General features: G+C 55.5%; 11 protein-coding genes across 11 annotated transcripts; 4 read left to right on the forward strand and 7 right to left on the reverse strand.

Annotated features, from left to right (window-relative positions):
- Window positions 1-1,219: 1,219 nt before the first annotated feature.
- On the reverse strand, window positions 1,220-1,795 carry PG994_003278 (uncharacterized protein; the record flags this gene model as incomplete). Its single annotated transcript, XM_066854687.1, has 1 exon — window positions 1,220-1,795. The coding sequence occupies one exon, from the start codon at window positions 1,793-1,795 to the stop codon at window positions 1,220-1,222; it is 576 nt and encodes a 191-aa protein (XP_066718965.1).
- Window positions 1,796-1,894: 99 nt separating this feature from the next.
- Window positions 1,895-2,362, reverse strand: PG994_003279 (uncharacterized protein; the record flags this gene model as incomplete). Its single annotated transcript, XM_066854688.1, has 2 exons — window positions 1,895-2,095; window positions 2,186-2,362. The coding sequence occupies 2 exons, from the start codon at window positions 2,360-2,362 to the stop codon at window positions 1,895-1,897; spliced, it is 378 nt and encodes a 125-aa protein (XP_066718966.1).
- An 888-nt stretch (window positions 2,363-3,250) lies between these two features.
- Window positions 3,251-6,655, reverse strand: PG994_003280 (uncharacterized protein; the record flags this gene model as incomplete). The annotated part of the gene is made up of 4 exons (XM_066854689.1): window positions 3,251-4,564; window positions 4,645-5,187; window positions 5,259-5,690; window positions 5,759-6,655. 4 exons carry the CDS (start codon window positions 6,653-6,655, stop codon window positions 3,251-3,253), a joined length of 3,186 nt encoding a protein of 1,061 aa, XP_066718967.1.
- A 56-nt stretch (window positions 6,656-6,711) lies between these two features.
- Window positions 6,712-8,917, reverse strand: PG994_003281 (uncharacterized protein; the record flags this gene model as incomplete). Its single annotated transcript, XM_066854690.1, has 4 exons — window positions 6,712-7,542; window positions 7,629-8,144; window positions 8,204-8,504; window positions 8,571-8,917. The coding sequence occupies 4 exons, from the start codon at window positions 8,915-8,917 to the stop codon at window positions 6,712-6,714; spliced, it is 1,995 nt and encodes a 664-aa protein (XP_066718968.1).
- An 840-nt stretch (window positions 8,918-9,757) lies between these two features.
- PG994_003282 (uncharacterized protein) lies at window positions 9,758-10,775 on the forward strand (the record flags this gene model as incomplete). The annotated part of the gene is given in 3 exon segments (XM_066854691.1): window positions 9,758-9,803; window positions 9,820-9,917; window positions 9,993-10,775. 3 exon segments carry the CDS (start codon window positions 9,758-9,760, stop codon window positions 10,773-10,775), a joined length of 927 nt encoding a protein of 308 aa, XP_066718969.1.
- Window positions 10,776-11,309: 534 nt separating this feature from the next.
- On the reverse strand, window positions 11,310-12,349 carry PG994_003283 (uncharacterized protein; the record flags this gene model as incomplete). The annotated part of the gene is made up of 3 exons (XM_066854692.1): window positions 11,310-11,440; window positions 11,531-11,861; window positions 11,954-12,349. Coding segments are annotated over 3 exons (858 nt in total), but the record flags the coding sequence as incomplete, so codon positions are not given.
- Window positions 12,350-12,847: 498 nt separating this feature from the next.
- PG994_003284 (uncharacterized protein) lies at window positions 12,848-13,585 on the forward strand (the record flags this gene model as incomplete). Its single annotated transcript, XM_066854693.1, has 3 exons — window positions 12,848-12,928; window positions 13,043-13,084; window positions 13,250-13,585. The coding sequence occupies 3 exons, from the start codon at window positions 12,848-12,850 to the stop codon at window positions 13,583-13,585; spliced, it is 459 nt and encodes a 152-aa protein (XP_066718971.1).
- Window positions 13,586-15,148: 1,563 nt separating this feature from the next.
- On the reverse strand, window positions 15,149-16,897 carry PG994_003285 (uncharacterized protein; the record flags this gene model as incomplete). Its single annotated transcript, XM_066854694.1, has 1 exon — window positions 15,149-16,897. The coding sequence occupies one exon, from the start codon at window positions 16,895-16,897 to the stop codon at window positions 15,149-15,151; it is 1,749 nt and encodes a 582-aa protein (XP_066718972.1).
- A 1,611-nt stretch (window positions 16,898-18,508) lies between these two features.
- PG994_003286 (uncharacterized protein) lies at window positions 18,509-19,155 on the forward strand (the record flags this gene model as incomplete). The annotated part of the gene is made up of 2 exons (XM_066854695.1): window positions 18,509-18,769; window positions 18,799-19,155. The coding sequence occupies 2 exons, from the start codon at window positions 18,509-18,511 to the stop codon at window positions 19,153-19,155; spliced, it is 618 nt and encodes a 205-aa protein (XP_066718973.1).
- On the forward strand, window positions 19,156-19,891 carry PG994_003287 (uncharacterized protein; the record flags this gene model as incomplete). Its single annotated transcript, XM_066854696.1, has 2 exons — window positions 19,156-19,413; window positions 19,487-19,891. 2 exons carry the CDS (start codon window positions 19,156-19,158, stop codon window positions 19,889-19,891), a joined length of 663 nt encoding a protein of 220 aa, XP_066718974.1.
- A 581-nt stretch (window positions 19,892-20,472) lies between these two features.
- Window positions 20,473-21,587, reverse strand: PG994_003288 (farnesyl pyrophosphate synthase; the record flags this gene model as incomplete). The annotated part of the gene is made up of 2 exons (XM_066854697.1): window positions 20,473-21,402; window positions 21,471-21,587. 2 exons carry the CDS (start codon window positions 21,585-21,587, stop codon window positions 20,473-20,475), a joined length of 1,047 nt encoding a protein of 348 aa, XP_066718975.1.
- Between the last annotated feature and the right edge of the window lie 310 nt (window positions 21,588-21,897).

Here is a 21,897-nt window from a genome sequence, read left to right on the forward strand (position 1 = left end):
CTCTCTGCTGTGCACGGAGTGCAGTGTAGCAACAGCGACGAATTACCCACTGCAGGGTATGTTGGTGACTATCTTTCGGACTCTGCCAAATCTGCGAGTGAGATATGATTGGTTCTTCTGACTTGCTCACAGCCGAATAGAATGTCGCGATCGGTGTCGGAAGCCAACCGAGAAAGGTTAGGGTTGTCGGCATGTTACTCTATCTGGCCCCATGTTTTTGGAGATTGCATATTTGTGCGGGGTTAGGGGAAATTCTGGCCCCCCGATAAGTCCGACCAAGCCCGCAATTCTTGGAATTGTCCATTGTCCGGGGGTGGGGGTCATGACCGTGTGTAAGTACTTCCAGTTTTGCTGTGCATCCCTTGTTGCCCAACGAGTAGCAAGTAGGTAAGCTTTGGTAAGCTGACATGAAGTACCAAGATGCAGATGTCTGATCTTTTTGGTCCGTACATTCCCACGTGGAATTCGTCCGACCTACGACTAGGTCGCAAAAGCTTACTTGCCAATCAAAGCTTAAGTCGACGGGCATCCCTCACTAAACCGGACAAGACAAGATCACCGAGCTGAAGGTCTTTTTATAGAACCGCGGGCGAGTCACGGTTTGCCCTTTTCGGATGCATTCCGAACACCCAATACGAACTTTTCAATTAATGCTCAAGTCCTGAACGACATCACTTGACGGAGATTGTTGGAATAAGCATTCATCGGCGGCCGGCTCCAATGTTCAACTTCACAACGATGACACTATGTGATCTGTGGTAACGGAGCTAATCCTTTCCCTCCTCTAGTGTGTGTCCCGTTTGTGTCTTGTATGTGTGAACTTGCAGATGTCGCTTTTATATTCAACACCGGAGCTGGAGTTGGGACGTCCTCGTGATGGCAAGAGACGCGGCAAGATCTAGTAGACGGGATCGCACCCCTCGGGACGGCCTCATGTATTGTGCAAGTCGAAGAAATATTCTTTGGGGCTGTTGTAGTGATAATTCTTCTACGAAGATTGAAGAAGATGCGTGCTTAATGCGTTAACAAGACTCATAGTTTAAGTGCGAGTATTCCAATTGAACATGTCTAAAGGCAAGCTGTTCAGGGGGCGTGTAGGTTGGCCATGTAACAACTAAAGAAATGCCCCATTGATCGTTATCATCCAACGACCTGCTAGCTTAACGAACAGAGCTAAACGCTTCTTCTTTGCATAAAGCCTGAAATGTGCCTGTTACCATCAGAAGCGGAACCGGTTTATAGTGGCCAAAGCCCCGAGAACCGCCCCGACAAGCGGGAACATGGTCCGAGAAAGATGCATGAAGCTCCAAGTCTTGACCAGCTCCTGCGCCTCGTCCAGGCCGCCGGACGACGCCAGCAAGCCGCCGGCCCTTGCCTCTGACTCGAGCCGGAAGAGAGTGTTGTTCGTGGGCGTCATGACGACCCAGGTGAACGGCACCATGAGCACGGTGACCAGGCCCGCCACGAGCCAGGGCCGCCAGTACTGGCGTCCGAGCCGCCGCTTCACGAGGCCGATGTGGGCGTACAGAAACAAGGTGGTGACCGCGATGACCGGCAGGAGCAAATGCCCATGGTGGTACAACCGCGCCCATTGGATGTAGAGCTGGTCCGCGGCCCGCGTCGTGTCGAGGAAGACGGGCACGGCGACCAGGGAGAGGCTCGCCATGGCGCCGGCGAGGAAGGAGCCGCTGATGAGCGCGAGCGATTGTAGACCGGCCATGGCCTCCGCCGGGTCTTCGAGGCCGTCGACGATGATGCCGCCGTCGATGAACTGCTCGACCCATCCGATGGTCATCCTGAGTTTGAGGGCTATTGTCAGCGAAAGGGATCACCTTCTTCTTTCCACGTTGACGTCCCCTATGAGTGGGTAGGTACTGGTTCGCAGATGGTAGACTCACATGCTCTTTTTGGTATCTGCAAACTTCTCATGGTCCCCCATCAGACGCCTCTTGTACTCGGGGTCTTGCTTGAACGTCTTGTAGTCCTCGATCCGCTTGAAGATGACCTGGCTGAAACAGTCGAAATCGGCCAGCTTCGCCATTTGCGGGTCATAGAGCTGGCCCATCATGGCCCGCGTGGCCGACTGGTTGTGGACCTGATGGTCATAATGAACGTGAGTGTTACGAACGTGTGGAGTAAGATAACTATACACGAGAGAAGGTGCACATACCTGAGTCCAACGCACAATTCCATACTTGACCATCAAGTCCTTGGTCATTGGGGCCGAGACTTGAGTCATGTGGTGCCGGTAGGCTTCTTCGGTCATGTCGGCCTTCTTGTAGCCGCAGATTGTGAGGCAGAGGAATTTGCCATCACCCCCGCCTGCCGGGACCTCGACCGAGTTACCTTTTACTGATGACATATTCGCGAATATCTATCGAGTTGTGGGTTTGTCCCTGTTATGAAGCTGGGGACAAGACTGAGTGCTTGCACGATATAGTATAGTGAGTTTGCAAAGGCAGATTGAGATGGCTAAATCCAAATGCATCGGTTATATGGTCAATCAGCCGGGAAATATGGCTTTTTGCATCTTACCCGTGATTCGGAGTGGTAGCAGGCTGGGTCGGGATCCGATGGGAGGTTCCCAAAATTGAGGGGATTACCGAAGTCGCGTGCCGAACTCCGTGTATGATTTTGTTGGTTGCCCATGAAAGCTTTCTATTTTTAATCCGGACCAACACCAAGGGGCCTAGTAAGCGGATACAACGTCAAAGCTTGGCTAGATGTCGCATCACAGAGAGCTCTTGGTGGTATGCATGAAGTGAGTGTTGAGCAAGTGTCGGGTAATAAAGTGTTACCTAAAGGAGGGAAAGAACCCTGACAAAGGCGAAAACCTTTAAGAAGCGAGATTAAGACACAATACACTGGTAATAAGCAGCGCACCCTACCTAGCTATTGCGATACTAGAATCATGCAAATATATGTCGAGGCCGATTGGGTGAATCCCTAACACCTGGACGACATCTACAGTTTAGGCATTCAAATAGGGATGGTCGAGTGGACACCCTTCGATCACTATATGGGCGGAGACCTAGGTACACAGTTGATCACGACGGATTCTCACAAAATGGAAAAATGTAACCTAGTTTCAATGTGGGATGAAAGTTTTAGGACGAGGAATCTATATTCTCAGGACAAACAAGTCAAATCTGAACAACGATACTTTCCGACCCGACAGAATAAAACTAGATAAAATCGTGTGCCATAACCCTAAAAAATCACAATACCCCATCTGCGACACTGTGCCTTCTCAACTGTAGTACTCCACGAGCCAGCCACGGAGATCGCCGATGGTTGGGTACTCGAGGAAGAGACTGCCAGAGACGACGACGTTGAGCTCCTCGCGGAACTTCTCCGAAATGACCAGGCTCATCAGGCTGTCGATGCCGAGCTCGGCGAAGCTGGCCTCGTCGTTGAGGTCCGCGTAGTCGATCCCCGCCTCTTTCGCGACCAGGGCCACAGCCTTCGCGGCGATGCTGTTGCTGTCCGAGTCACCTCCTGCCACCACCGGGTCTGGGGTGGGGGAAGGTGAAGGCGTGGTTGATGCGGTGGTGGTGGTTGAGGTGGCGCCGGAAGTCTCCGAGCTCTTGGTCGTCGAAACAGACGAGGCATCAGAGGCGACCGCAGCCGTGGGGGAGGCTTGCTGAGTCGCTGCTGGCGTAGGTGCTGCCATGATGGCCTTGGCGGGTGCCTTGGTTGCTGCACCCTTTGACGAAGAAGACGAACCAGCCTCGTCGGGGGCCGAGAAGAACCGGTTCAGGAGGATGCGAGGGTAACGTCGGAATTGGATGGCGCCAACGACCCCAATGATGATGTTGTCCTGCAAGATGTAGACATCGCCCAGGTAGACGGTCGGATCGTCCAGGGTGGGGATCATCTTGACGTACGACCGGTACTGGGCACCCGCAGTCAGGGGCTTGGCGAACCGCATCGAGCTCCAGCCCGGAGTGACACAGTAATTCGCCTTGGTGTTGATGGCGTCCGAGACGTTCATGACGAACCCAGCCAGGTGGGCGACGCTGTCGATGAAGTAAGGTGGGACGGTCCAGGTGCCGCCCTTCTCAGTCGTCAGGGTCACGTCCGCGAAGGCCTCGAGGCCGTGGACGACGACGGACTGCATGCCGCGGTACTTGGGCGCGTAGTCGACGAGGTTGTTGGCGAACAGGAGGTAGGCCATGCTGTGGGACAGGCGGTTCGCGACGCCCCGCGCCGCCAGGGCCTCGAGCGCCTCGATGCGGCCCAGGACGAAGTGCGACTGCGGCAGCCAGGCGTTGAGCCAGGCGCTCTTCTCGCCGAAGTGCAGGGACGCGGTCGCGAAGGGATCGCCGTCGGGAACGCCGGCCGAGTTCACGTTTTGCCACTTCAGCTGGGCGCGGCCGCTGCTGATGTTCTCGGTCGAGAGGGTGACCTGGATGATCTGCGAGACTTTGGTGTTCTTCTGCGCGACGAGGCCCTTGACTACCTCGAGGTCGGCGATGTTCATGCCGATGTCACCATTGCTGGCAGGGTTCATCTTCTTGTAGAGATAAGAGCCGAGAGTGTACGCAATGTCGGCATGGATGGACTGAAGCACATATAATTATTAGTCGGGCTTCCCGGAAGAACAGAAAGGGCGATGCAATGAAAGTTTTGTGTATAGCTTACAGAAGTGACGACTCCGCACCCGTTCATCTTGTGACCGTGGGCCGCGGCGAGGAAGTCCGACTCCATCAGATCCGACTGCATCACGACCGTACCGCTAAAGCCGTTGAAACTCTCGTCAACAATGCGCTGCACCGACGACGTCTGGAGATCCGACAGGCGGGCCGCGAGCCGCGTCCCGTGCTCCCCCTCGGCGTTCGCCTTCTTCTGGGCGTCGTAGTAGGTGTTGCCCTTGGTCAGGGCCCAGTCGCCGTTGTACTGGATCCAGTAGTTCTTGTAGTTCCAGGCGTACGTGGGCAGGTCCAGCAGCCGCAGCGAGCGCTCGAACGGCCGGTGGAACTCGTTCCAGTTGACCGGCGCGCCCGCGCAGTGCAGCGCCGCCAGGCTCCGGGCCAGGGTCGTCCAGTTGTCCTCGTCGCGGCGCAGCGAGGGGGCGGCGGCGCCGACCGCGGGCAGCGTCGCCGTGACGAAGTTGGTGCAGACGGGGTGGGGGCCCATCTCGATCCACAGGGTGCCGTCGTCGATCATGGACATCTTGGCGGCTGTCTGCAGCGCGGAGAGGAAGTTGACTGTTTCGCGAGTGGCACGGCGCATGTAGTTGGCATTGAAGGTCTTACCGTCAAATACCACCTTTCCGAGCAAGGGGAGATCACGGGGAGCTTGGGCGAGTGGAATATGGCGCCGGTGCTGGCCAGCTCCTCAAACTCCCCGAGGATAGGGTCGGTCTGGGAGGAGTGGAAAGCATAGGCAACATCAAGGATGTGGCACTTGCACCCAGCAGCTTGGAGCGGCTCCATCAGAGCCTCTAGGTCCTTCGAAAGGCCACTCAGCACCGTTTCCTTCGGGCCGTTAATACAAGCAACTTCGTAGGACTGGCTTTGACCCCTCGTGGCCGCCTCGATGTCCGCCATGGATCCTCGAACAGCCATCATCTTGTAGCTACCGGCCTGCACTTTCTCTTCGAGCAGCATAGCCCTCTTTCCGACAAGGTAAAGCGCATCGCTGGCGGACAGCACGCCGGCCACATGCAAAGCCGCGATTTCCCCAGACTGTGACCAACCACGATGTTAGGCTCCACGCCAAGCGAGGCCCAGTACTTAGCTAGGGCGATCTCCACCGCGACGAGGGCCATCTGCGTAACCACGGCGGAATGAGCGTGGTCCTTCGGGAAGCTGCCGTCGATGGCGGGGACGAAAGCAGGGAAACCTTGTCCCTGGGCCAACGCGTCGAGGTGCAAGATCTGGGATCGGAAGGTGGGCTCTTGATGGAAGAGTTCGAGGTTCATGGACTTGTGCGAGGCGCCTTGCCCGGTGAAGGTGAACGCGACCAGGGGCGGCGACGTGGTCGGGATCGATTTGTGCGAGCCGCACGTTTTCAACTGCGCGGCCAGCTTGCTCTTGACGCTGGCGACATCGGATGCCGCGATGGCGACACGGTGGTTGTGCTGGTACCTTCGGGCCGTGGTGCTGTACGAGAGGTCGGCTAGGGACACGTCGGGGTGGTTGTTCAAGTACTCAATCATGCGCTGCAGGTTTCCCTCCAGCGACGCCTTGCTCTTGGCCGATACCGCGACCACGTGCGTCGGTCGCGGATCCTCGCTCCCGGCCTCGATGCCCTTGGGCACGGGCGGCTCCTCGATGAAGACCGAGGTATTGCCGCCAGCAGCGCTGAAGTTGTTGACCACGGCGATGCGCTTGCGGTCCGCCTCGCGCGGCCACGCCTGCTTCGTGTAGGGGATGCGGACGTTGCGCTTGGCCATGTCCTGGGGCAGGGCCGGGTTGAGCCCCGTCTTGATGCCGACGTGCGGCGGGATCATGGCCTTCTGGAACATGAGCAGGACCTTCAGGACGGCGGTGACGCCGGCGACGGCCTCGCCGTGCCCGACGTTGGACTTGACGGCGCCGACGTGGAGCGGCTGCCGCGAGTTGCGCCACTTGGGCCCCGCCGGCGCGAACACGTCCGTCACCGACTTCATCTCCTCCTTGTCGCCGGCCTGGGTGCCGGTCCCGTGCATTTCGACGAAGCTAACGTCGAAGGGGTCGACCCCCGCCGCGTTGAGGACCTGGCGTGTCAGGAACGACTGCGCGCCCGCGTGCGGGTGCGTGATGGAGACGGCCTCGGCGAGTGGTTGGTGGCGGCGCCTAACACGACGCCGAGCACGTTGTCGTTATCGGCGACGGCGTCCTCGAGGCGCTTCAGCACGATGGAGCCGACGCCGTCGGCGCGGCAGTAGCCGTCGGCCTCGGCGTCCCAGGTCTTGCAGGCGTTGGGCCCCTTGGTCAGGAAGTGGCCGTGGCTGAGCCCCGCGAAGGCGTCCGAGTTGGTCAGGATATTCATGCCGCCGGCCACCACCATGTCCGTCTCGCCGTTCCACAGCGAGCTGCATGCGGACTGGATCGTGGCCAGGCTGGACGAGCAGGCCGTGTCGATGCTGTAGCTGGGTCCGGAGAACTTAAAGAAGTAGTTGATCCGTCCAGGCCCGAAGGCGCGGCAGCCGCCTGGGATAAAGTACGTGCTAATCTCCTGGGCGGTGTTAACTTCGCGGTAGTCGTCACTAGCCTGGCCGTAAAAGGTTCCGATACGGTGTAGGTTGGTAACCGGCGTGCGATTGGCTACGTACCCGGCCCTTTCAAGAGCTTCGTAGGCTGTGAGCAGAGCTAATCGCTGCATGGGATCGGTCTGCTGGGCTTCCCTGGGCGACATGTTGAAGAAGGGCGCATCGAACTGGCCAGGCTCATCGATAAAGCAGCCGTATTGCGTGTGGCTGGAGTTGACAGCTTTACCGGCGGGATCATAGTGACTCTCGACGTCAAAGCGATCAGCCGGGATCTTGCGATGGACGTCCAATCCCTGTTCTAGCAGTTCCCAGAACTTGTCGGTATCGGTGGCACCCCCGGAATTCTGCAAGACATGCCGACGATAGCAATCTTGGCCTTGCTGGTTCCCCCAGATGTAGGAACACTTCCAGTCTCAGTGTTGGTGGTGACGAATGGGATCAACTCCAGCGTCTTGGCATCAACACTGGGCTGTCGCGACGACAAAGCCGCCAACAGGTCGTACACTGGCAGGGAGTTGCGGGAGACGAGTACTTGCAAATTAGATACTGAAGCATCTTGGACCTGCTGCACAACCGAATCAATGACTTTGTCCCATTGGATCTCCTTGGTCATGATCTCGGTAATGATCTCCTCGAACAGCTCTCGCGCACCTGTGCGGGTGAACCGAGCACCGGTCGAAGTCGAGAATGCCGTCAACACTGGCGAGGTCTGCGTCTCTAATTGCCGCAGAAGAGCACTGCCTCCCACAACCTCGCGCACATGTTCTTCGTTGTAGATGTGGGCAGCGTGGCAAAGACCCCCGTACACGGGGAGATGTACGACCTTGCGGCCCCGGAAGAACTCTGAGACCCGCAGAAGATGCTTGAGCCTGGACGGAGGCCCGCTTACTGTGACCGAGGTACGGTTCCATGCACTGATGAACACTTTGCTCGTGTTTGGTGTGTTCTATTTATCTCATTCGTCAGTTTCCGTAGGGCGAGATATCTGAAAGCTTCACAACTAACCTCTTTGGCGTGCATCATGTCAAGTTCCTCTTGCACCTCCTCAGTGACGACATCGGGAACGACGGCTGCCCATGATCCGGGTGGGGATGTTGGGTCGCGTGGCTCCAAGTTCTGGGATACCCGGTCGACTAACACTCCTAGGCGGAACGCAAGTCGAGCAACTTCGGCACCAGCCAAAGGCAAGTCAGATATGTGGGAAGACAAGGATACGGCGGCAGTGTTCAGCAGGCCGAGGCCCAAACCTGCCAGAGCGGCGTTGGCAGTGCTGAAGTCGTATTGATCAGGGTGCTCCTCATAGTACCTGTATTACACACCCCGTTCAGTAGGTGTTGTGTTAGAAGGCCAGGAAAAAAGAATGTTTTCGTACTTGATCAGTGTCCCAAGTTGAACCGCAACCAGGATGACTCCGTCAACGGAAGCCCCAAGCGAGCCTTTACGAAGCTCGGCGCAGTCGACGAAGTCCAAAATGGACTGAAATGGCGTGACCGTCTGGCGCAGGGAAGCAGGGAGCTGCCTCACCTCGGCACGGATAGCCTCGGTGGCCTCGTCTATGAAGCGAGCCAAGTGGGGATGACGTCGCTGCTTGCTGAGGACTTGCAGACGGCGGGCCAGAGAGGCCAAGTCGTCATGGGGAAACTCATTGCTAAAGTAAAGAAGCTTCATCTTAGAGTAGTCACCAAGAGAATCAGAAGAGGCGGGAGTGTACTCAGGCATTTTCACCTGGATGCTCTGAGTCGATGGGTTAGGAATAGCTTCATACAGAACTACAACACATGAGGGTTTTACAGAAACGATGAGGTTATGTATGTGTGTCAGGTATATATGGTAGATGCTACAGCAACAAGAGAATTCTTCGGGAGACACACGATCGGAATGAAGCCCAAGCCCGGTTTGTTCGGTATTCGCAAATCCTACCTCTACAAACATCATAGCAATCTCAAAATAGGCCAGCCAACTTGAAAAGTGCCAAGCGTTTCCACACCCAACTCGCATATTGCTCTAGCCGTCACGCATCAATCACGCCGGCGTGTTGTCGGATCTTGGTTCAGTTGGGCGAGACAAACAAGTGGTGTTCAGTTTTCCCGACACTCGGGATCGCCAACTGCATATGCAGTGTCTTATCGGCGACAAAAGTTCCAAAGCCAAGTTGCATTGATGTAAGCGGTTGCCTATTTCGTATTTCGGATAACCAACGGATGGAAGGATTCCCATCGGGATTGGTCCCGAGCCCACACGTCGGGGTTACTCGTCGGGGACTTGGGCTTACTCTAGCTGAGAATGATATGACAACTTGATAGATGAGTCTGACTATTCAGCCCGTCATTTCAATTGGGCCGACCCAGAACCTCGGCCACGCTATCCATTTGCATTAGCGCCAGGTCAGTTCACGTGGTTGACATGGCATGGTGATTCAGTGACAAGTATATGACCCAGGTAGGCGTAGAGAAAATGTTCCCCATCTGCTCATTCATCCCCTACTCATCCGCTTAAGAATACCCTCTGATGCACAACTATCAACCTGTTTACGGCAAAGTAAGCCGATAAATTGACAACATGGGCGGCGAGGGGCGGCTACCAGCAAATCAACCAGACTTTGAACGTCTGTGCATTCCAAGACTATCTCGATGGGCAGCTCAAGAGTCTGCCGAGATTAGAGGATGTGCAACAGATCAGTCCTCGAGTAATCCGCATATTGGGACAGAACCCAGGAAAGGTAAACGAAACCCAAGATACCCTCTGTTGTTCGGCAATGATAGACGGACAAAGCTAACAAACCTCCCCTTGGCAGTTTACCCTACAAGGGACGAACACTTACATCGTCGGGACTGGCCGTTCGCGACTGATCATCGACACGGGCCAAGGCATACCCGAATGGATCGATCTGATCGCCTCTACCCTGGAAAAACTAGACATCCAGCTGTCCCATGTCCTCCTCACACACTGGCACGGCGATCACATGGGCGGCGTCCCGGACCTGGTCGCCACCTACCCCCACCTCACCGAGGCCATCTACAAGAACTCCCCCGCCGCCGACCAGCAGCCCATCGCCGACGGCCAAGTCTTCCGCGTCGAGGGCGCGACGGTGCGGGCCCTGCACAGCCCGGGCCACTCGCACGACCACATGTGCTTCGTCCTCGAGGAGGAGAACGCCATGTTCACGGGCGACAACGTGCTGGGCCACGGCACCAGCGCCGTCGAGGATTTGGGGTTGCTCATGGCGACCTGGCGCGACATCATGCAACCGCAGGACTGCGAGAAGGGGTACCCGGCCCACGGCGATGTGGTCCCGAACCTGCGCCTCAAGCTCAAGCTGGAGATCGGCGGTAAGGTCCGGCGGGAGAACCTCGTCCTGACGACGCTCCAGCGCATCGGCCAGGCCGCTGGGCCGGGGAAGCGCGGGACCGTGACCACGGGCGAGCTGGTGCTGCTGATGCATGGCGGCGCGGTGAGCGAGGATGTCCGGATACTGGCGCTCGAGCCGTTCACGGACGAGGTATTGCGGAAGCTGGCTGAGGACGGGAAGGTCGGGTTTGAGATGCGGACGGGTGTGAAGAAGTGGTTTGGCGTTTGATATTTCGCTGGGGGTTATTGTAGTTCTAGACCATCCATTTAGGATGAACAATATACACACGTTGATACTATGTATAAGTTGCTCGCAAATTCCACTCAGCTGTGACAATCTCTGCGTCAGTAGAGACTTATCCAGGTATCTTAAATCGGCATTGCTATATCGGATTTGTTGTAGAACGTGGGCCACTGATGTATATCTAATTTTGATCAAGTCATACAATACAGTCTTCATAAAAGTTTTTAAACCTCTAGATGATTTCGGGCATATTGATCAAGATGATATGTAGAGAAAATCGATGACTATTGAGAAAGTAGATCTGGCGGATACCAACACATTGAGTAGACAGTCATACTTTCATCACTAAGTCCACGATCTCTTTGGGTAACCTGTTCATGGAGTTTTTTATCTCTACTCTATTTGTCTCGTACTGTAGAGAGGTAAAGGAAAGGCCGTTATATTGACTAGAGGCTCATCGTATCTCTAAAGTCGGCCCAAAGAGAGCCCTGTTACATGCTACTACTCCTCTACATGCCTTTAAGCTCCACCATCAACACCAATCACCTTGCCGTTGATCCACTCGCCTTCCCTGCTGGCCAAGAAGACGACAGCATTCGCAACATCGACCGGCCACCCGTTACGGACGAGGGCGATGCATGGGCCGCCATCTGTTACGGGGTTAGTAAAATTAGTTATTTACCTCTGTCCCTTTGGCCAAGGCAGAGAGTGGCGGAAAGAAAAGGAAAAAAAAAAAACACATACCTCCTGTCGCTGCTCGGCCGTGTACTTCTCGCCGCCGGGGATGTAGTGCTGCGAGACATCGTGGAACATGTCGCTGACGGTGCCGCCGGGCGCGACGGCGTTGATGGTGATCTTCTTCTTACCGCAGTCGAGCTTGAGTGTCTTGACGAGCGACTCGATGGCGCCCTTGGAGCCGGCGTAGACCGAGTGGCGCGGCACCGCGAACGCGTTGGCCGTGTTGGAGCTCATCAGGATGATGCGGCCGCCCTCGTTCAGGTGCTTGTACGCCTCGCGCGCGACGAAGAACTGGCCGCGCGTGTTGATGGCGAAGACGCGGTCGAACTCCTCCTGCAGGTTTTAGAGATTTCGTGTCAGCGGTCACATAATGGTTTTTTATTCACAAACACTTGAGTTTAAAGCAAGCAAACAGTCATACATACCTCGGTAACCTCCTCGAGATGACCAAAGGAGACCACGCCCGCGTTGGAGCAGACAATGTCGAGCCCGCCCCAGACCTTGACGGCGTCGTCGAAGAGGCGGACGGTCTCGGGGACCTTGCCGACGTCGGCTTGTATGGCCACGGCGTCGGTGCCCAGCTTCTTGATCTCCTCGACGAGCTTCTCGGCGGGCTCTTTGGACTTGGCGTAGTTGACGATCACCTTGGCGCCGGCGCGGCCCAGCTCGGTCGCCATGGCGGCGCCAATGCCGCGGCCGGAGCCGGTGACCAGGGCCACCTTGCCGTCGAGGCGGAAGGGGAGGGGCTTGCTGGTGGAAACCATGTTGATCAGAGTGTAGAAATTGTGAAGTAAGTATTGATGTTGCAGAACTGGGATGGCACTAAAGACAGATGGCTATCACAGTTACCGGACGCTATAATTCAATTTCTATTGAGAACCTTGAAATACATGACCTTAAGATGGTTTGCAACCTGCAATCCGGACGTTTCCAATTTTCCAGTTGTCCGTGAAGCCACCGATGTCTGTGTCTCGACATCGTGCCCTACGGACGGACTCATTACAGATAGTTGCTTGTTTGAGCGGAGGCAATAACTGAATTGGTGAGATGCCGTGTCCGTTTGCCGAAGGGCAAAGTATGGAGGGGCCGGAGTCCTTGCTCAACTCATCGCGGAAATACAAAGAGCTCGGAGACCGACATGAATGATACAGACTTCGTTCGGGATTACTTGCCCGAGAAACGAGACGTATCCATATATTCCTCTACGGTTGTCAAGAGTATTTCCACCACCATCATCTAACTCGTTACATACAGCCGCCATCAACGGAATAGTATCATTGAGCAACCGTCGAACCCCACAATCATCCTACAACCCCGACATGTCGGCGCAACCTACTCCAGAAGAGGTGATTGAGTGTCAAGCAGCTCTTTTCGAATGGGCCGAGAGCTTCGATACCAAGGTAAGCAGGCAGAATCCTGCGAGGAAGAAGATCCACCCCGCTGGCGGCTGTGTTCAGTCCCTCCGGCCAAGCAGTAGCTGGGAGAGCTGATAAGCTAATGAGGCTGAATTCTAGGACTGGGGACGACTACGAGGGTGCCTAGCGCCCACCATGCGGGTAAGATAAGAAAACGAGTTGTGCAGCACACACGGACTTTCGTGTCGGACATCTTTCGCGCGGACTTTACCGCGGATCGTTCTACTATCTTTCACAGAAACTTTCTGTCGCTGGTCATCGTGCATACCTAATGCTGACTGAGACCGCATTTCCGGCATCCCGCAGGTCGACTACACCCACGTGATGGGCCAGCTCTGGGAGAGCATGCCCGCCGACGAGTTCGTCCCGCTCGCCTCGAGCCCGCGCTTCCTCGGGGACCCGCTGCTGAAGACGCAGCACTTCATCGGCGGGGCCTCGCGCTGGGAGAAGACGGCCGACAACGAGATCCGCGGGTGGCACCAGGTCCGCGTCGCCCATCAGCGCTACACGGATGCCTCCCTCAAGGAGGTCGCGCTCAAGGGCCATGCCCATGGCGGCGCGACCATGTGGTACCGCAAGGGGCGAGGACGGGGTTTGGAAGTTTGCGGGACTGTGCCCCGATATCCGCTGGTCGGAGTTTGACTATGACAAGATGTTCGGGCCACACTAGAACTACCTATGTATTACTGGTATGGCCCCTTCAGACTAGACATGGGGAAGAGGAGGGCAGACTTGAAAATAACGATACACACATACGATTTATGCCGCGCACTAGTAGATAATACACATCGGAATAAACAAGCCGACGTAGGACTCCAGATAGATTCAAACACCGCGAATAGACGTATCAGCCCCATACACAACTCTTAAGCGGATGCCTAGCGATGATTGTTTGTCGGGTTCCGAGTGACGTTGGTTTCCATGGCCTCGGTGTGGTAGTCCTTGGTGTCTCTATACGACATGCATTGTAGTACTTTAGGGGGGTACTCAAGATACACTGCACCGTATTACCCAATCACAATACAAGTAACGGATTTGAGAAAGCCCTAGCTGTTGTTGGTGGTTTCCAGCTTGGGGGCTGGTTGGCTGGTTGGCTACTTGGCTCTCGGAAAGATGCCGTTTACGGGCAGGGCGACTTGGCTCTCAAAATAGAACCTATTGCAGATGGCAGGTGCTGATCGGCAGGGCTTCTTTCTAGAAACTCTACATGACCCCGCATGGTAGGATTCTCTACATAGTAGTATGTTATTACCACTCGCGTAGGATTCCAGACTTGATTTCAGGTAACTAATACCCGGTGGGTCCGGTCGCGTGTTACCCCCCTTTATCTCTTTAGGCAATTCAGGTAGCACTTTTTGTCCCAGATTCACGCCACAGTGCCGAAGCGAAGACCAGACACTATGCACTCCAAATCCAACTCTGCCTGCATACTGCGTGCTGCACACCCCACCCGATGAGCGCGGTACGAATTAGTGGAGCATCGTTCAGGACATCCCTGTTTACTGTAAGACCGCCACGAAAACACGTGGCTGACTGTCTGGAACAAACATGCATCCTCCCAATCCCACACTCCTTACGGCCAGAGCAGGGCGGCACGGTGGCAATAAGCTTTCCATGGGTGGCGATAAGCATTTTCCTTGGCTTTTGGCCTAGCAAATAAGCCTCCCTTGGCTAAGTGCCTGGACTGGATCTAGTAAGACTTGTCATCTCTCACACACACTCACGATCGCCAAGGGTGTTAGTCCAAAGCAGTGTGTTTGATGATAGGCTACTTGCGAAATCTCACGCCCGACCGTTATCGATGATGTGATTTTGCAAAAACCCCGACTTCAAACGGCGTGTAGATACCGTATTTCGTATCGAATAGGCGAGCAGTGCAGCGGTTCTTTTCAGACTCAGTTCGAGGCAAAGTCAACCCTGGAGATACGATAGCTGCGCTATGCGTAGGCCAACCGAATTATACACTGTTGTCCCAGGTATTCAAGTTGGGCTGACATGGTATGGATCGAAGTAATCAAAGGGAAGAGTGAAAACACAGAGATGGGACCATCAATGGGGCCGCGGCGTATGAGGCACGAGGCACGAAACGCGGTAACCTGTATTATTTTTGATAGCTATGTAGAATGAAGCGATTGTTAAGGGGTTAGGTTATGTACTTATATAGTTCATGTTTTAGGTTTCTGTATACGATAGTCCTGTAAAATTCTAATCATCTCTATACTTCCGTAATTGATCCACGATCTCGGTCGATAACCGTCTAAGCCGCCGCCGCAAGTCCACACTGAGTTCGTCCAAGACTGAGTAAGAAAGCGGCAGGCGCATCCCGACTCCTCCACCTGCTGTCGCCTCCATGCCCAGCAGGAAACTGCTCGTCGTGTCACCCGCATCGGAGGACGCGGCCTGCAGTTGCCGCTTCTTCGCCGCCTGGCTCTTCAGCTTGTGCGACAGCTGGTTCACGAGGCGCTGCGCGCGGTGCAGCTTGCTCAGGACCAGCTGCGCCGCCATCCGCTCCGAGTCCTCCCCGTCGATCAGGTAGCCGTCGATGATCACGGTGGACGGGCCCTGGAGCACCTGTTCCGCGTAGTCCGCGATGGGTAGTGACAACGCCGAATCGGACAACGAGGGGGGGTTACTTGTAGGCGTTGGCACCTTGCAAGAGGAGTCTGACGTAGCTGCTTTAGTCAAGGCCGTCGCTGCTAGGGGTGGTGAGTTGGCCTTGGATGACGAGGGTGACGGCAGCGAAAGGGATGCAGGATCGCTCATTGGGCGAGCGGCCGCGGCGTACCAGTCGAGAACTTTGAGCACCATCAGGGGCATGATGACCAATAGATAGTCGTCCTCCGCGCATCCGCACTCGAGCATCTCCGTAGCCGCCTCAATAATGGCATCGTTCTGGGCCATGACGGCCTCGATGGACAGGCCAGAAGACTTCGTGGGCGTTGGAGGTGTTCCTGTCGACTTCCGAGGTCGCGGCGGGAAGAGCTGCTTCGTCAGGCTCAGGGCTTGGACCATACATGAGCATGAGTGTGGTTCCGGCACACTACGAGGCGTCACATCAAAGTCCTTTTTGCTTTTTTCAGCAGTACCGGATATAGTGATGGGCAGGTTTTCATGCATCATGCTAAACTCCATGTTGATCGAAGATGTGTTTCCGTGGCCACTGTGGTTGCTGCCGTCATTGTCGTGTGATGGGGATCGTGGCGCCGATGTCATGTGGTCTAGTCCCCAAGTATCGGCATTGCAGCTGTAGAAGTCCAGCTGCCCCATGTCCAAGAAGTCAGAACCGCATGAATCCAAGTCCATATCCATGTCCAGGTCTAGGAATGCCAAAGAGGCATCCAGATAGTGGCCCATCTCGGTAGGCACGCCTGACATGGGAGCAGATGCATCAGATGTGAGTGGCTGATGAGGGGTCTGTTCAAACAGCCCCGACAAATGGTGGACTGAGGCCGAGTGTTGCAGGGGTTCAGATTCCATGGAAGCCATGGGCGCTGGCGGAACACTCTGTGGAGCAGCAGGGTTGGGCTCAGTAGGGGTAAACCAGCCAGCCAGCGACGGTGATGGCAAGTGCGAGGCGACTGTGATGCTGGCAGTAACATCGGACTCGCTGCCGTTGGGCGCGGGTGCTGAAGTTGCTGACGCAGAGGTCGATGTCGATGCAGCCCGTCCCCAAGCCGGATCATCAGCAGTATTATCTTCGTTGCCGCCCCCGGCCGAGTCCGAGAGAGACGAGGGACTGCGCGGCCGGAGGCTCTTCCGACCGCCTCGCTTGGTCGGGAGGTACTCACAGGGCACTTTCCGCTTCGCGCACCGGGAGCAGGTGGGCTTCTCCCTGCGACACTTCACCTTGGAGTTGGCGCAGGCCCGGCAGCTGTCCCGCATCTTGCGCCCCAGGCCGTCGCCCGTGTCGGCGCGGGTGGGCGGTGCAAAGGTGATCTTATCATACTTGGACATCTTTTCCAATGGACTGTCTGTGGTGGCTCAGCCAAGGTTTCGTACAACCTGTTCGCGGGGAAATGCAAAGCAAATATCTATGGGGTTGATCTGCAAGCTTTAACGCGCGTTATATTACCAACCTGCTTTGAATTCCCACATTCACCCTCTTACGGGGAATGCAGGTAGCTAATTATATCAAGCTTTCCTAGGGCTTGGTAAAGCTTGTCCTACATGACTTCTGTTTCAGCCCAGCGACTGTTGGTTCTGATGAGAGGGTTGCCCCGTCTAGCCAGGAGGGTTGGCTCCCTCGTAAATTGTTGTCCGATCATCGAAACACGTTGCCGTCTAGGTCAGATAAAAGCTTACTTGCAGAATCCAGAATCCTGGAGCCAAGGGTCCAGATCCAATTTCTGCTTACCTGCATAATCCTTCATCCAGCTGAGCCAATCACATTACAAGAGGGCATTTGGATGCGGAACCCAACTAGGGGTGGCCGATGAGTCAGATTCGGCCATAATGTCTTATCTTCAGGTAGTGGTAGAATCCAGAAAAGGCGGGGATGATGCTCCCTCGCCCTCAGCTGGCACCAAGCCGCCCAACGGCTGGCTGACCGATTCGGACAATTTCAATGTCTGAAAAGTCCGATTCGTTCGCAGATGCAGCCAAAATCCATCGTGGAAGCAGAAAATATGCCTTCTACGTGCTGGGCGTCAGACGGATGGTAAACACCAAGCCAAGCGTTGTACGTTTCGTGTGTGGAGGGTGTGAGCGGGACACAACAGCTTTCAGCTCTAACGATGAGAGAGATCATCGCCACCAGTGCCCGTCATGTCACCGACTGTCATGTCTTGGCGTTGCCAGCCTAGACGACAGCTTTGGGAAGCACGAGTGAATGGAACGAATGAATCGCAGAGTTCTGATGACCCTAAGGAAACCCGTGTTACCAGTCTACATAGTCTGTGCTACTGACAGAGTCGGCCCGTCACGGGAACACAGTCGCTCCGTGGGCGCCCATGCACTGTGGTCCTTTTGTCTACCTACCTAATTCTTCATGATAACGGCGTTTGCCGTGCCGTGGCCTTCGCAAAGTGTGGCGTTTTGTCAGCAATCTGACGCCGCTTACCGCGCTATAAGCACACTAGAGTCCTAAGGAGCGCGCGACTGAGCGTGTTCCGTTCAACCTCGGGCTTGACTCAAATACGGCTGGAATTAGCAGCAAGAAGGATTTCATGCCTGTCTCTCACCACGTGTGGAGCCACGTTCATGATCGGAGTCGAGAACCGCCCTCCGCGGTCGTCGATACGGGAACATGCTCCAAAAAACACGATGACAGACAGATAGACTGCGGAGTGATTCTGTGTCAATTACTAGAAAGGCATTCCCATCATCCTTCACATGTATTGTGACGCTCACCGAGGACCTCCGGACTTTCTACGAAATGCGCATCTGCGCTTTTGAGTGTCTTCGTTTTCGATTCGGCATTTCCGTACATCGTGTAGGGAGTAAGGGCGCATCCTCCTCCTCGTTTGCTGAAATACTTGTATTTTCTCCGATTGTGTGCGAGAGTTCTCCTCCGCGACTCAACATTCCCTGCTGTTCCCCATTATTGACTTCCCTCATCGACCAGCCATGATTCGAGACCAGATGGAGCTTCTCGGACAATGCTCCGACGAATTGTCCCGGGAGGTGAAAACCCTGAGCGAAAGTTCCGGGTTCCAACTTGGCGACATTACTAGCACTGATACTTCTTCGACCAACCCGCTGTCTGCCCTGGTTCGCCAAGGTTCAGGGGATGTGAACAAGGCCAAGCGCCAAGTCGTTCACTTATCCGATCGGATCCGAAGCCTGTTGACCGAGCCAACCGACTTTATTCAACATCTATCCAATCAGGTAAGTATACCTGCCCTCTTTGGAGTTAGGTCCGGTCTTGTCGACCAAGGCTCCTCTTTCGTCTTATCGGGTCACTTACCATTTGTCATGATATTGCTACCCAGTGTCAGATCCTCGCGTGTTTGCAGTGGCTGGCTGACTTTCATGTGCTCGCCTACATCCCCCTCACCGGCAGCGTCCCAGCCAAAGACATTGCCGAGTTAGCCGGAGTTTCAGAAGCACAACTGACCCGAAATGTCCGGCTGCTTGCCTCGGCAGGCTTCCTCTCGGAGCCGCAGCCTGGACTTCTGTCACACACAAGTCTTTCAGCCCCCTTTGTGACCAACGTGGCGTACCTCGACGCCGTCAATTTCCTCTCCAACACCATTGTCCCCTCGGCCTCTTAGATGACTGCTGCCACCATTGTGGGTCAGCAGCAGCACAGTGGTCCCCAAAGTGGCGCTACACGAAGTGCTTATACACAGGCATTCGGTCCTACCCACGGCTTTGATGCGGCGTGTGAACAGAAGCCAAAGCTCCTGCGGCAGTATCGAGCCTATCTCCAATGCATCGGGGATGCAGACGAGAATGCCGATGATGCCGATGCCGTCGAGCTGTTACTCCAGTTGGATTGGCACGCTCTGGGCAACGCGCGAGTCGTCATGGTAAGCCCGATTGATCGGTTTTAACGTTGTATGACGATGTGCTGACAAGATTGGCGTGTCCTTTGCTTTGAAGGTCAATGCGAACTCAACTCGAGTGGCCGAGGCTCTATCAGCGCGGTACCCAGCGCTGCGCTTCGTCGTGCAAATGACCGAGTTGCACGCGCTGAGCAACTCCATAATGGGCGAGGGAAGTGTTGCAACTGGCCGAAACGCATCTGTCACGGTCAGTTACCGGGTTCCGGGGAGCTTCCAGCCGGTGGAAGACGCTGCCGTGTACATCATCCAGTGCTCGCGCTCCGGCGGCCAGAAGGTGCCGGAAGCGGAACTACAGGCCGAGCTACGGGCGCACAAGGGCATCCTGCGCACCAACCCCTCGCCACTGTCGTGCTCACGCCCCGGCTTCTCCCCGCGCTGGGTGCCCTTGAGCCAAGTGTGGAGACGTTTGCGCGGCTACGGGACTTGTCGAGGATGCAGTTAACGGACGACCGGGACAATGACTTGGATGAATTTGTGGGCGCTTTAGATACAGTCCAGGATGGCACGGGGCGGTTGGTGGTGGTGAACCAGCTTAGCTTGCGTCGGACCACTATGATGGCGTTGGGGGTCAAGTATCAAAACATCAACGGGACCACATAGAGTATAGATATAGACTATTCACTACATTTTATACATTCCAAAATTCAAATCACCCTGTATTTTGCTGTATTCAACTTTGGGGCAGGCATTGCCTACGGCAATGAGAAAGCCAGCTGTAAGCGTGACGTTATCATGTTTTCCGCCCTTACGCCACAAACCACACAGAAGAAATGAAGAAGAATAGCAATATAATGGGAAATGAAGCAAAATAATGTGTTAGGAATGATAGAAAACACCAGTGGTGGCGAAGAAGACATGTCCGAACCTCCTTGGTGTATTTGACTGAGGATAGTAACTCCACTCGTAATTACTACCAGCATAGGCTAACAAATGGTTCTGCGGAGTTGCGTTTGAACAAGGGTTTCTCTGAAAACTATCACCCACACTGTAGCCAACTGGATGTAGCATGTCCATCCCAGCATCCTACTTCTTTCTTCCATATATCTTGTTCAGGAACGCAGTGAAAACGCCCTTTCGCAAGCCCTCACTCTCGTCAACTGCGGCGATCTTTTCCCGCAGCTCCGCCACCGTTCTCTCCTCGTACTCGCGATAGACGCCGTCGAGTCTGAGCTCGTCGTAAAGGTCCTTGACCCGCCGCTCGCAGCCCTGAGCATCGCCGCCACCACCGCGGCCGTAGTTGGCCTTCAGGACGGCCCGCTGCTCAGCCGTGCCGAGCCGGAGCGCCTGCACGACGAGCCAAGAGCACTTGCCGTCGGGGATGTCGGTGCCGACCTTGCCCAGCACGGCCGGGTCCGCGAAGTTGTCGAGGTGGTCGTCCTGGACCTGGAAGTAGCGGCCCATGGCGACGAGGACGTCCTTGGCCTGGCGCAGGTTCGCGGGCCTGGCGCGGCCCGTGTAGTGCAGCGCGAGCGCGACGGGCAGGTAGAAGCTGTAGTAGGCGGTCTTGTAGGTGACGATGGCGTCGTAGCGGGCCTCGTCGAACTCGTGGAGGACTTGCCCCCGCTCCGTCAGCATGTCGTACGTCTGCCCGACCTCGATCTGGAAGGCGACCTCGTGGAAGGTCTCGACCAGGTCGAGGTAGGCCGGGTGCGCGCGGAAGTGCCGCTTGAGCAGCAGGTAGATGGCGCTCTCGAGCATGGGCGCGTCGTTGACGGCCATCATGTCGACGTCGGCGCGGCGGTACCAGCAGGGCTGACCCCGGCGCGTAACCGAGCCGTCCATGATGTCGTCGAGCACCAGGAACATGGCCTGCAGCAGCTCAATCATCCAGCCTAGCGTGGCCGGCTGGAAGTACTCCTCGGAGGTCAGGTCCCGGCCCAGGAGGATCTGGGTCGTGTCGACCACGGAGAGGCCGCGGTTGCATTTTCCGCCAACGACGTTATATTGTAGTGTCTAGAAACAAATTTTAGCCGGCGCACAGCAATATCCAATCGATTTCAGGAGTTTCGTCGGTGCCACACCTTTTCGAACCATTGCCAAACCTGATCTGGGAGGTTATCCTGCTCGGCACAAATGCTTCTCAGATCCTCTACAAGTATCGGGAAGACTTCTCCAAACTTCTTCAATGAGTTCGCCATGGTGTAGAGTATTGTAGCGACACGAGTATCTGTGTATAATCTTTTTCCAACAACTACCTATAGCTCCAGTTGGAAACCCACAGACTCGCTCTCTTTATCACACATGCATGCAAAGATGGAAAGGACGGTATCGCGATTCTAATCCAATCAAAGCCGTAATAGCGAGTCCGACGTCATGTGACAGCAAGATGTCATGTCCGAGTTAATGACTCTTGAAATCAGTCTCCTCTGCTTATGGAATGTGCCGATCAACCGACTTTGCGTCAAACCCCGATGTCCGATAGAAGGTGTTTCGGGAGATCGACAGTCA

Source organism: Apiospora phragmitis (assembly GCF_038363925.1).
Source record: "Apiospora phragmitis strain CBS 135458 chromosome Unknown utg000004l:1.0-3135199.0:1.0-3139288.0, whole genome shotgun sequence".
NCBI classification, from domain to species: domain Eukaryota; kingdom Fungi; phylum Ascomycota; class Sordariomycetes; order Amphisphaeriales; family Apiosporaceae; genus Apiospora; species Apiospora phragmitis.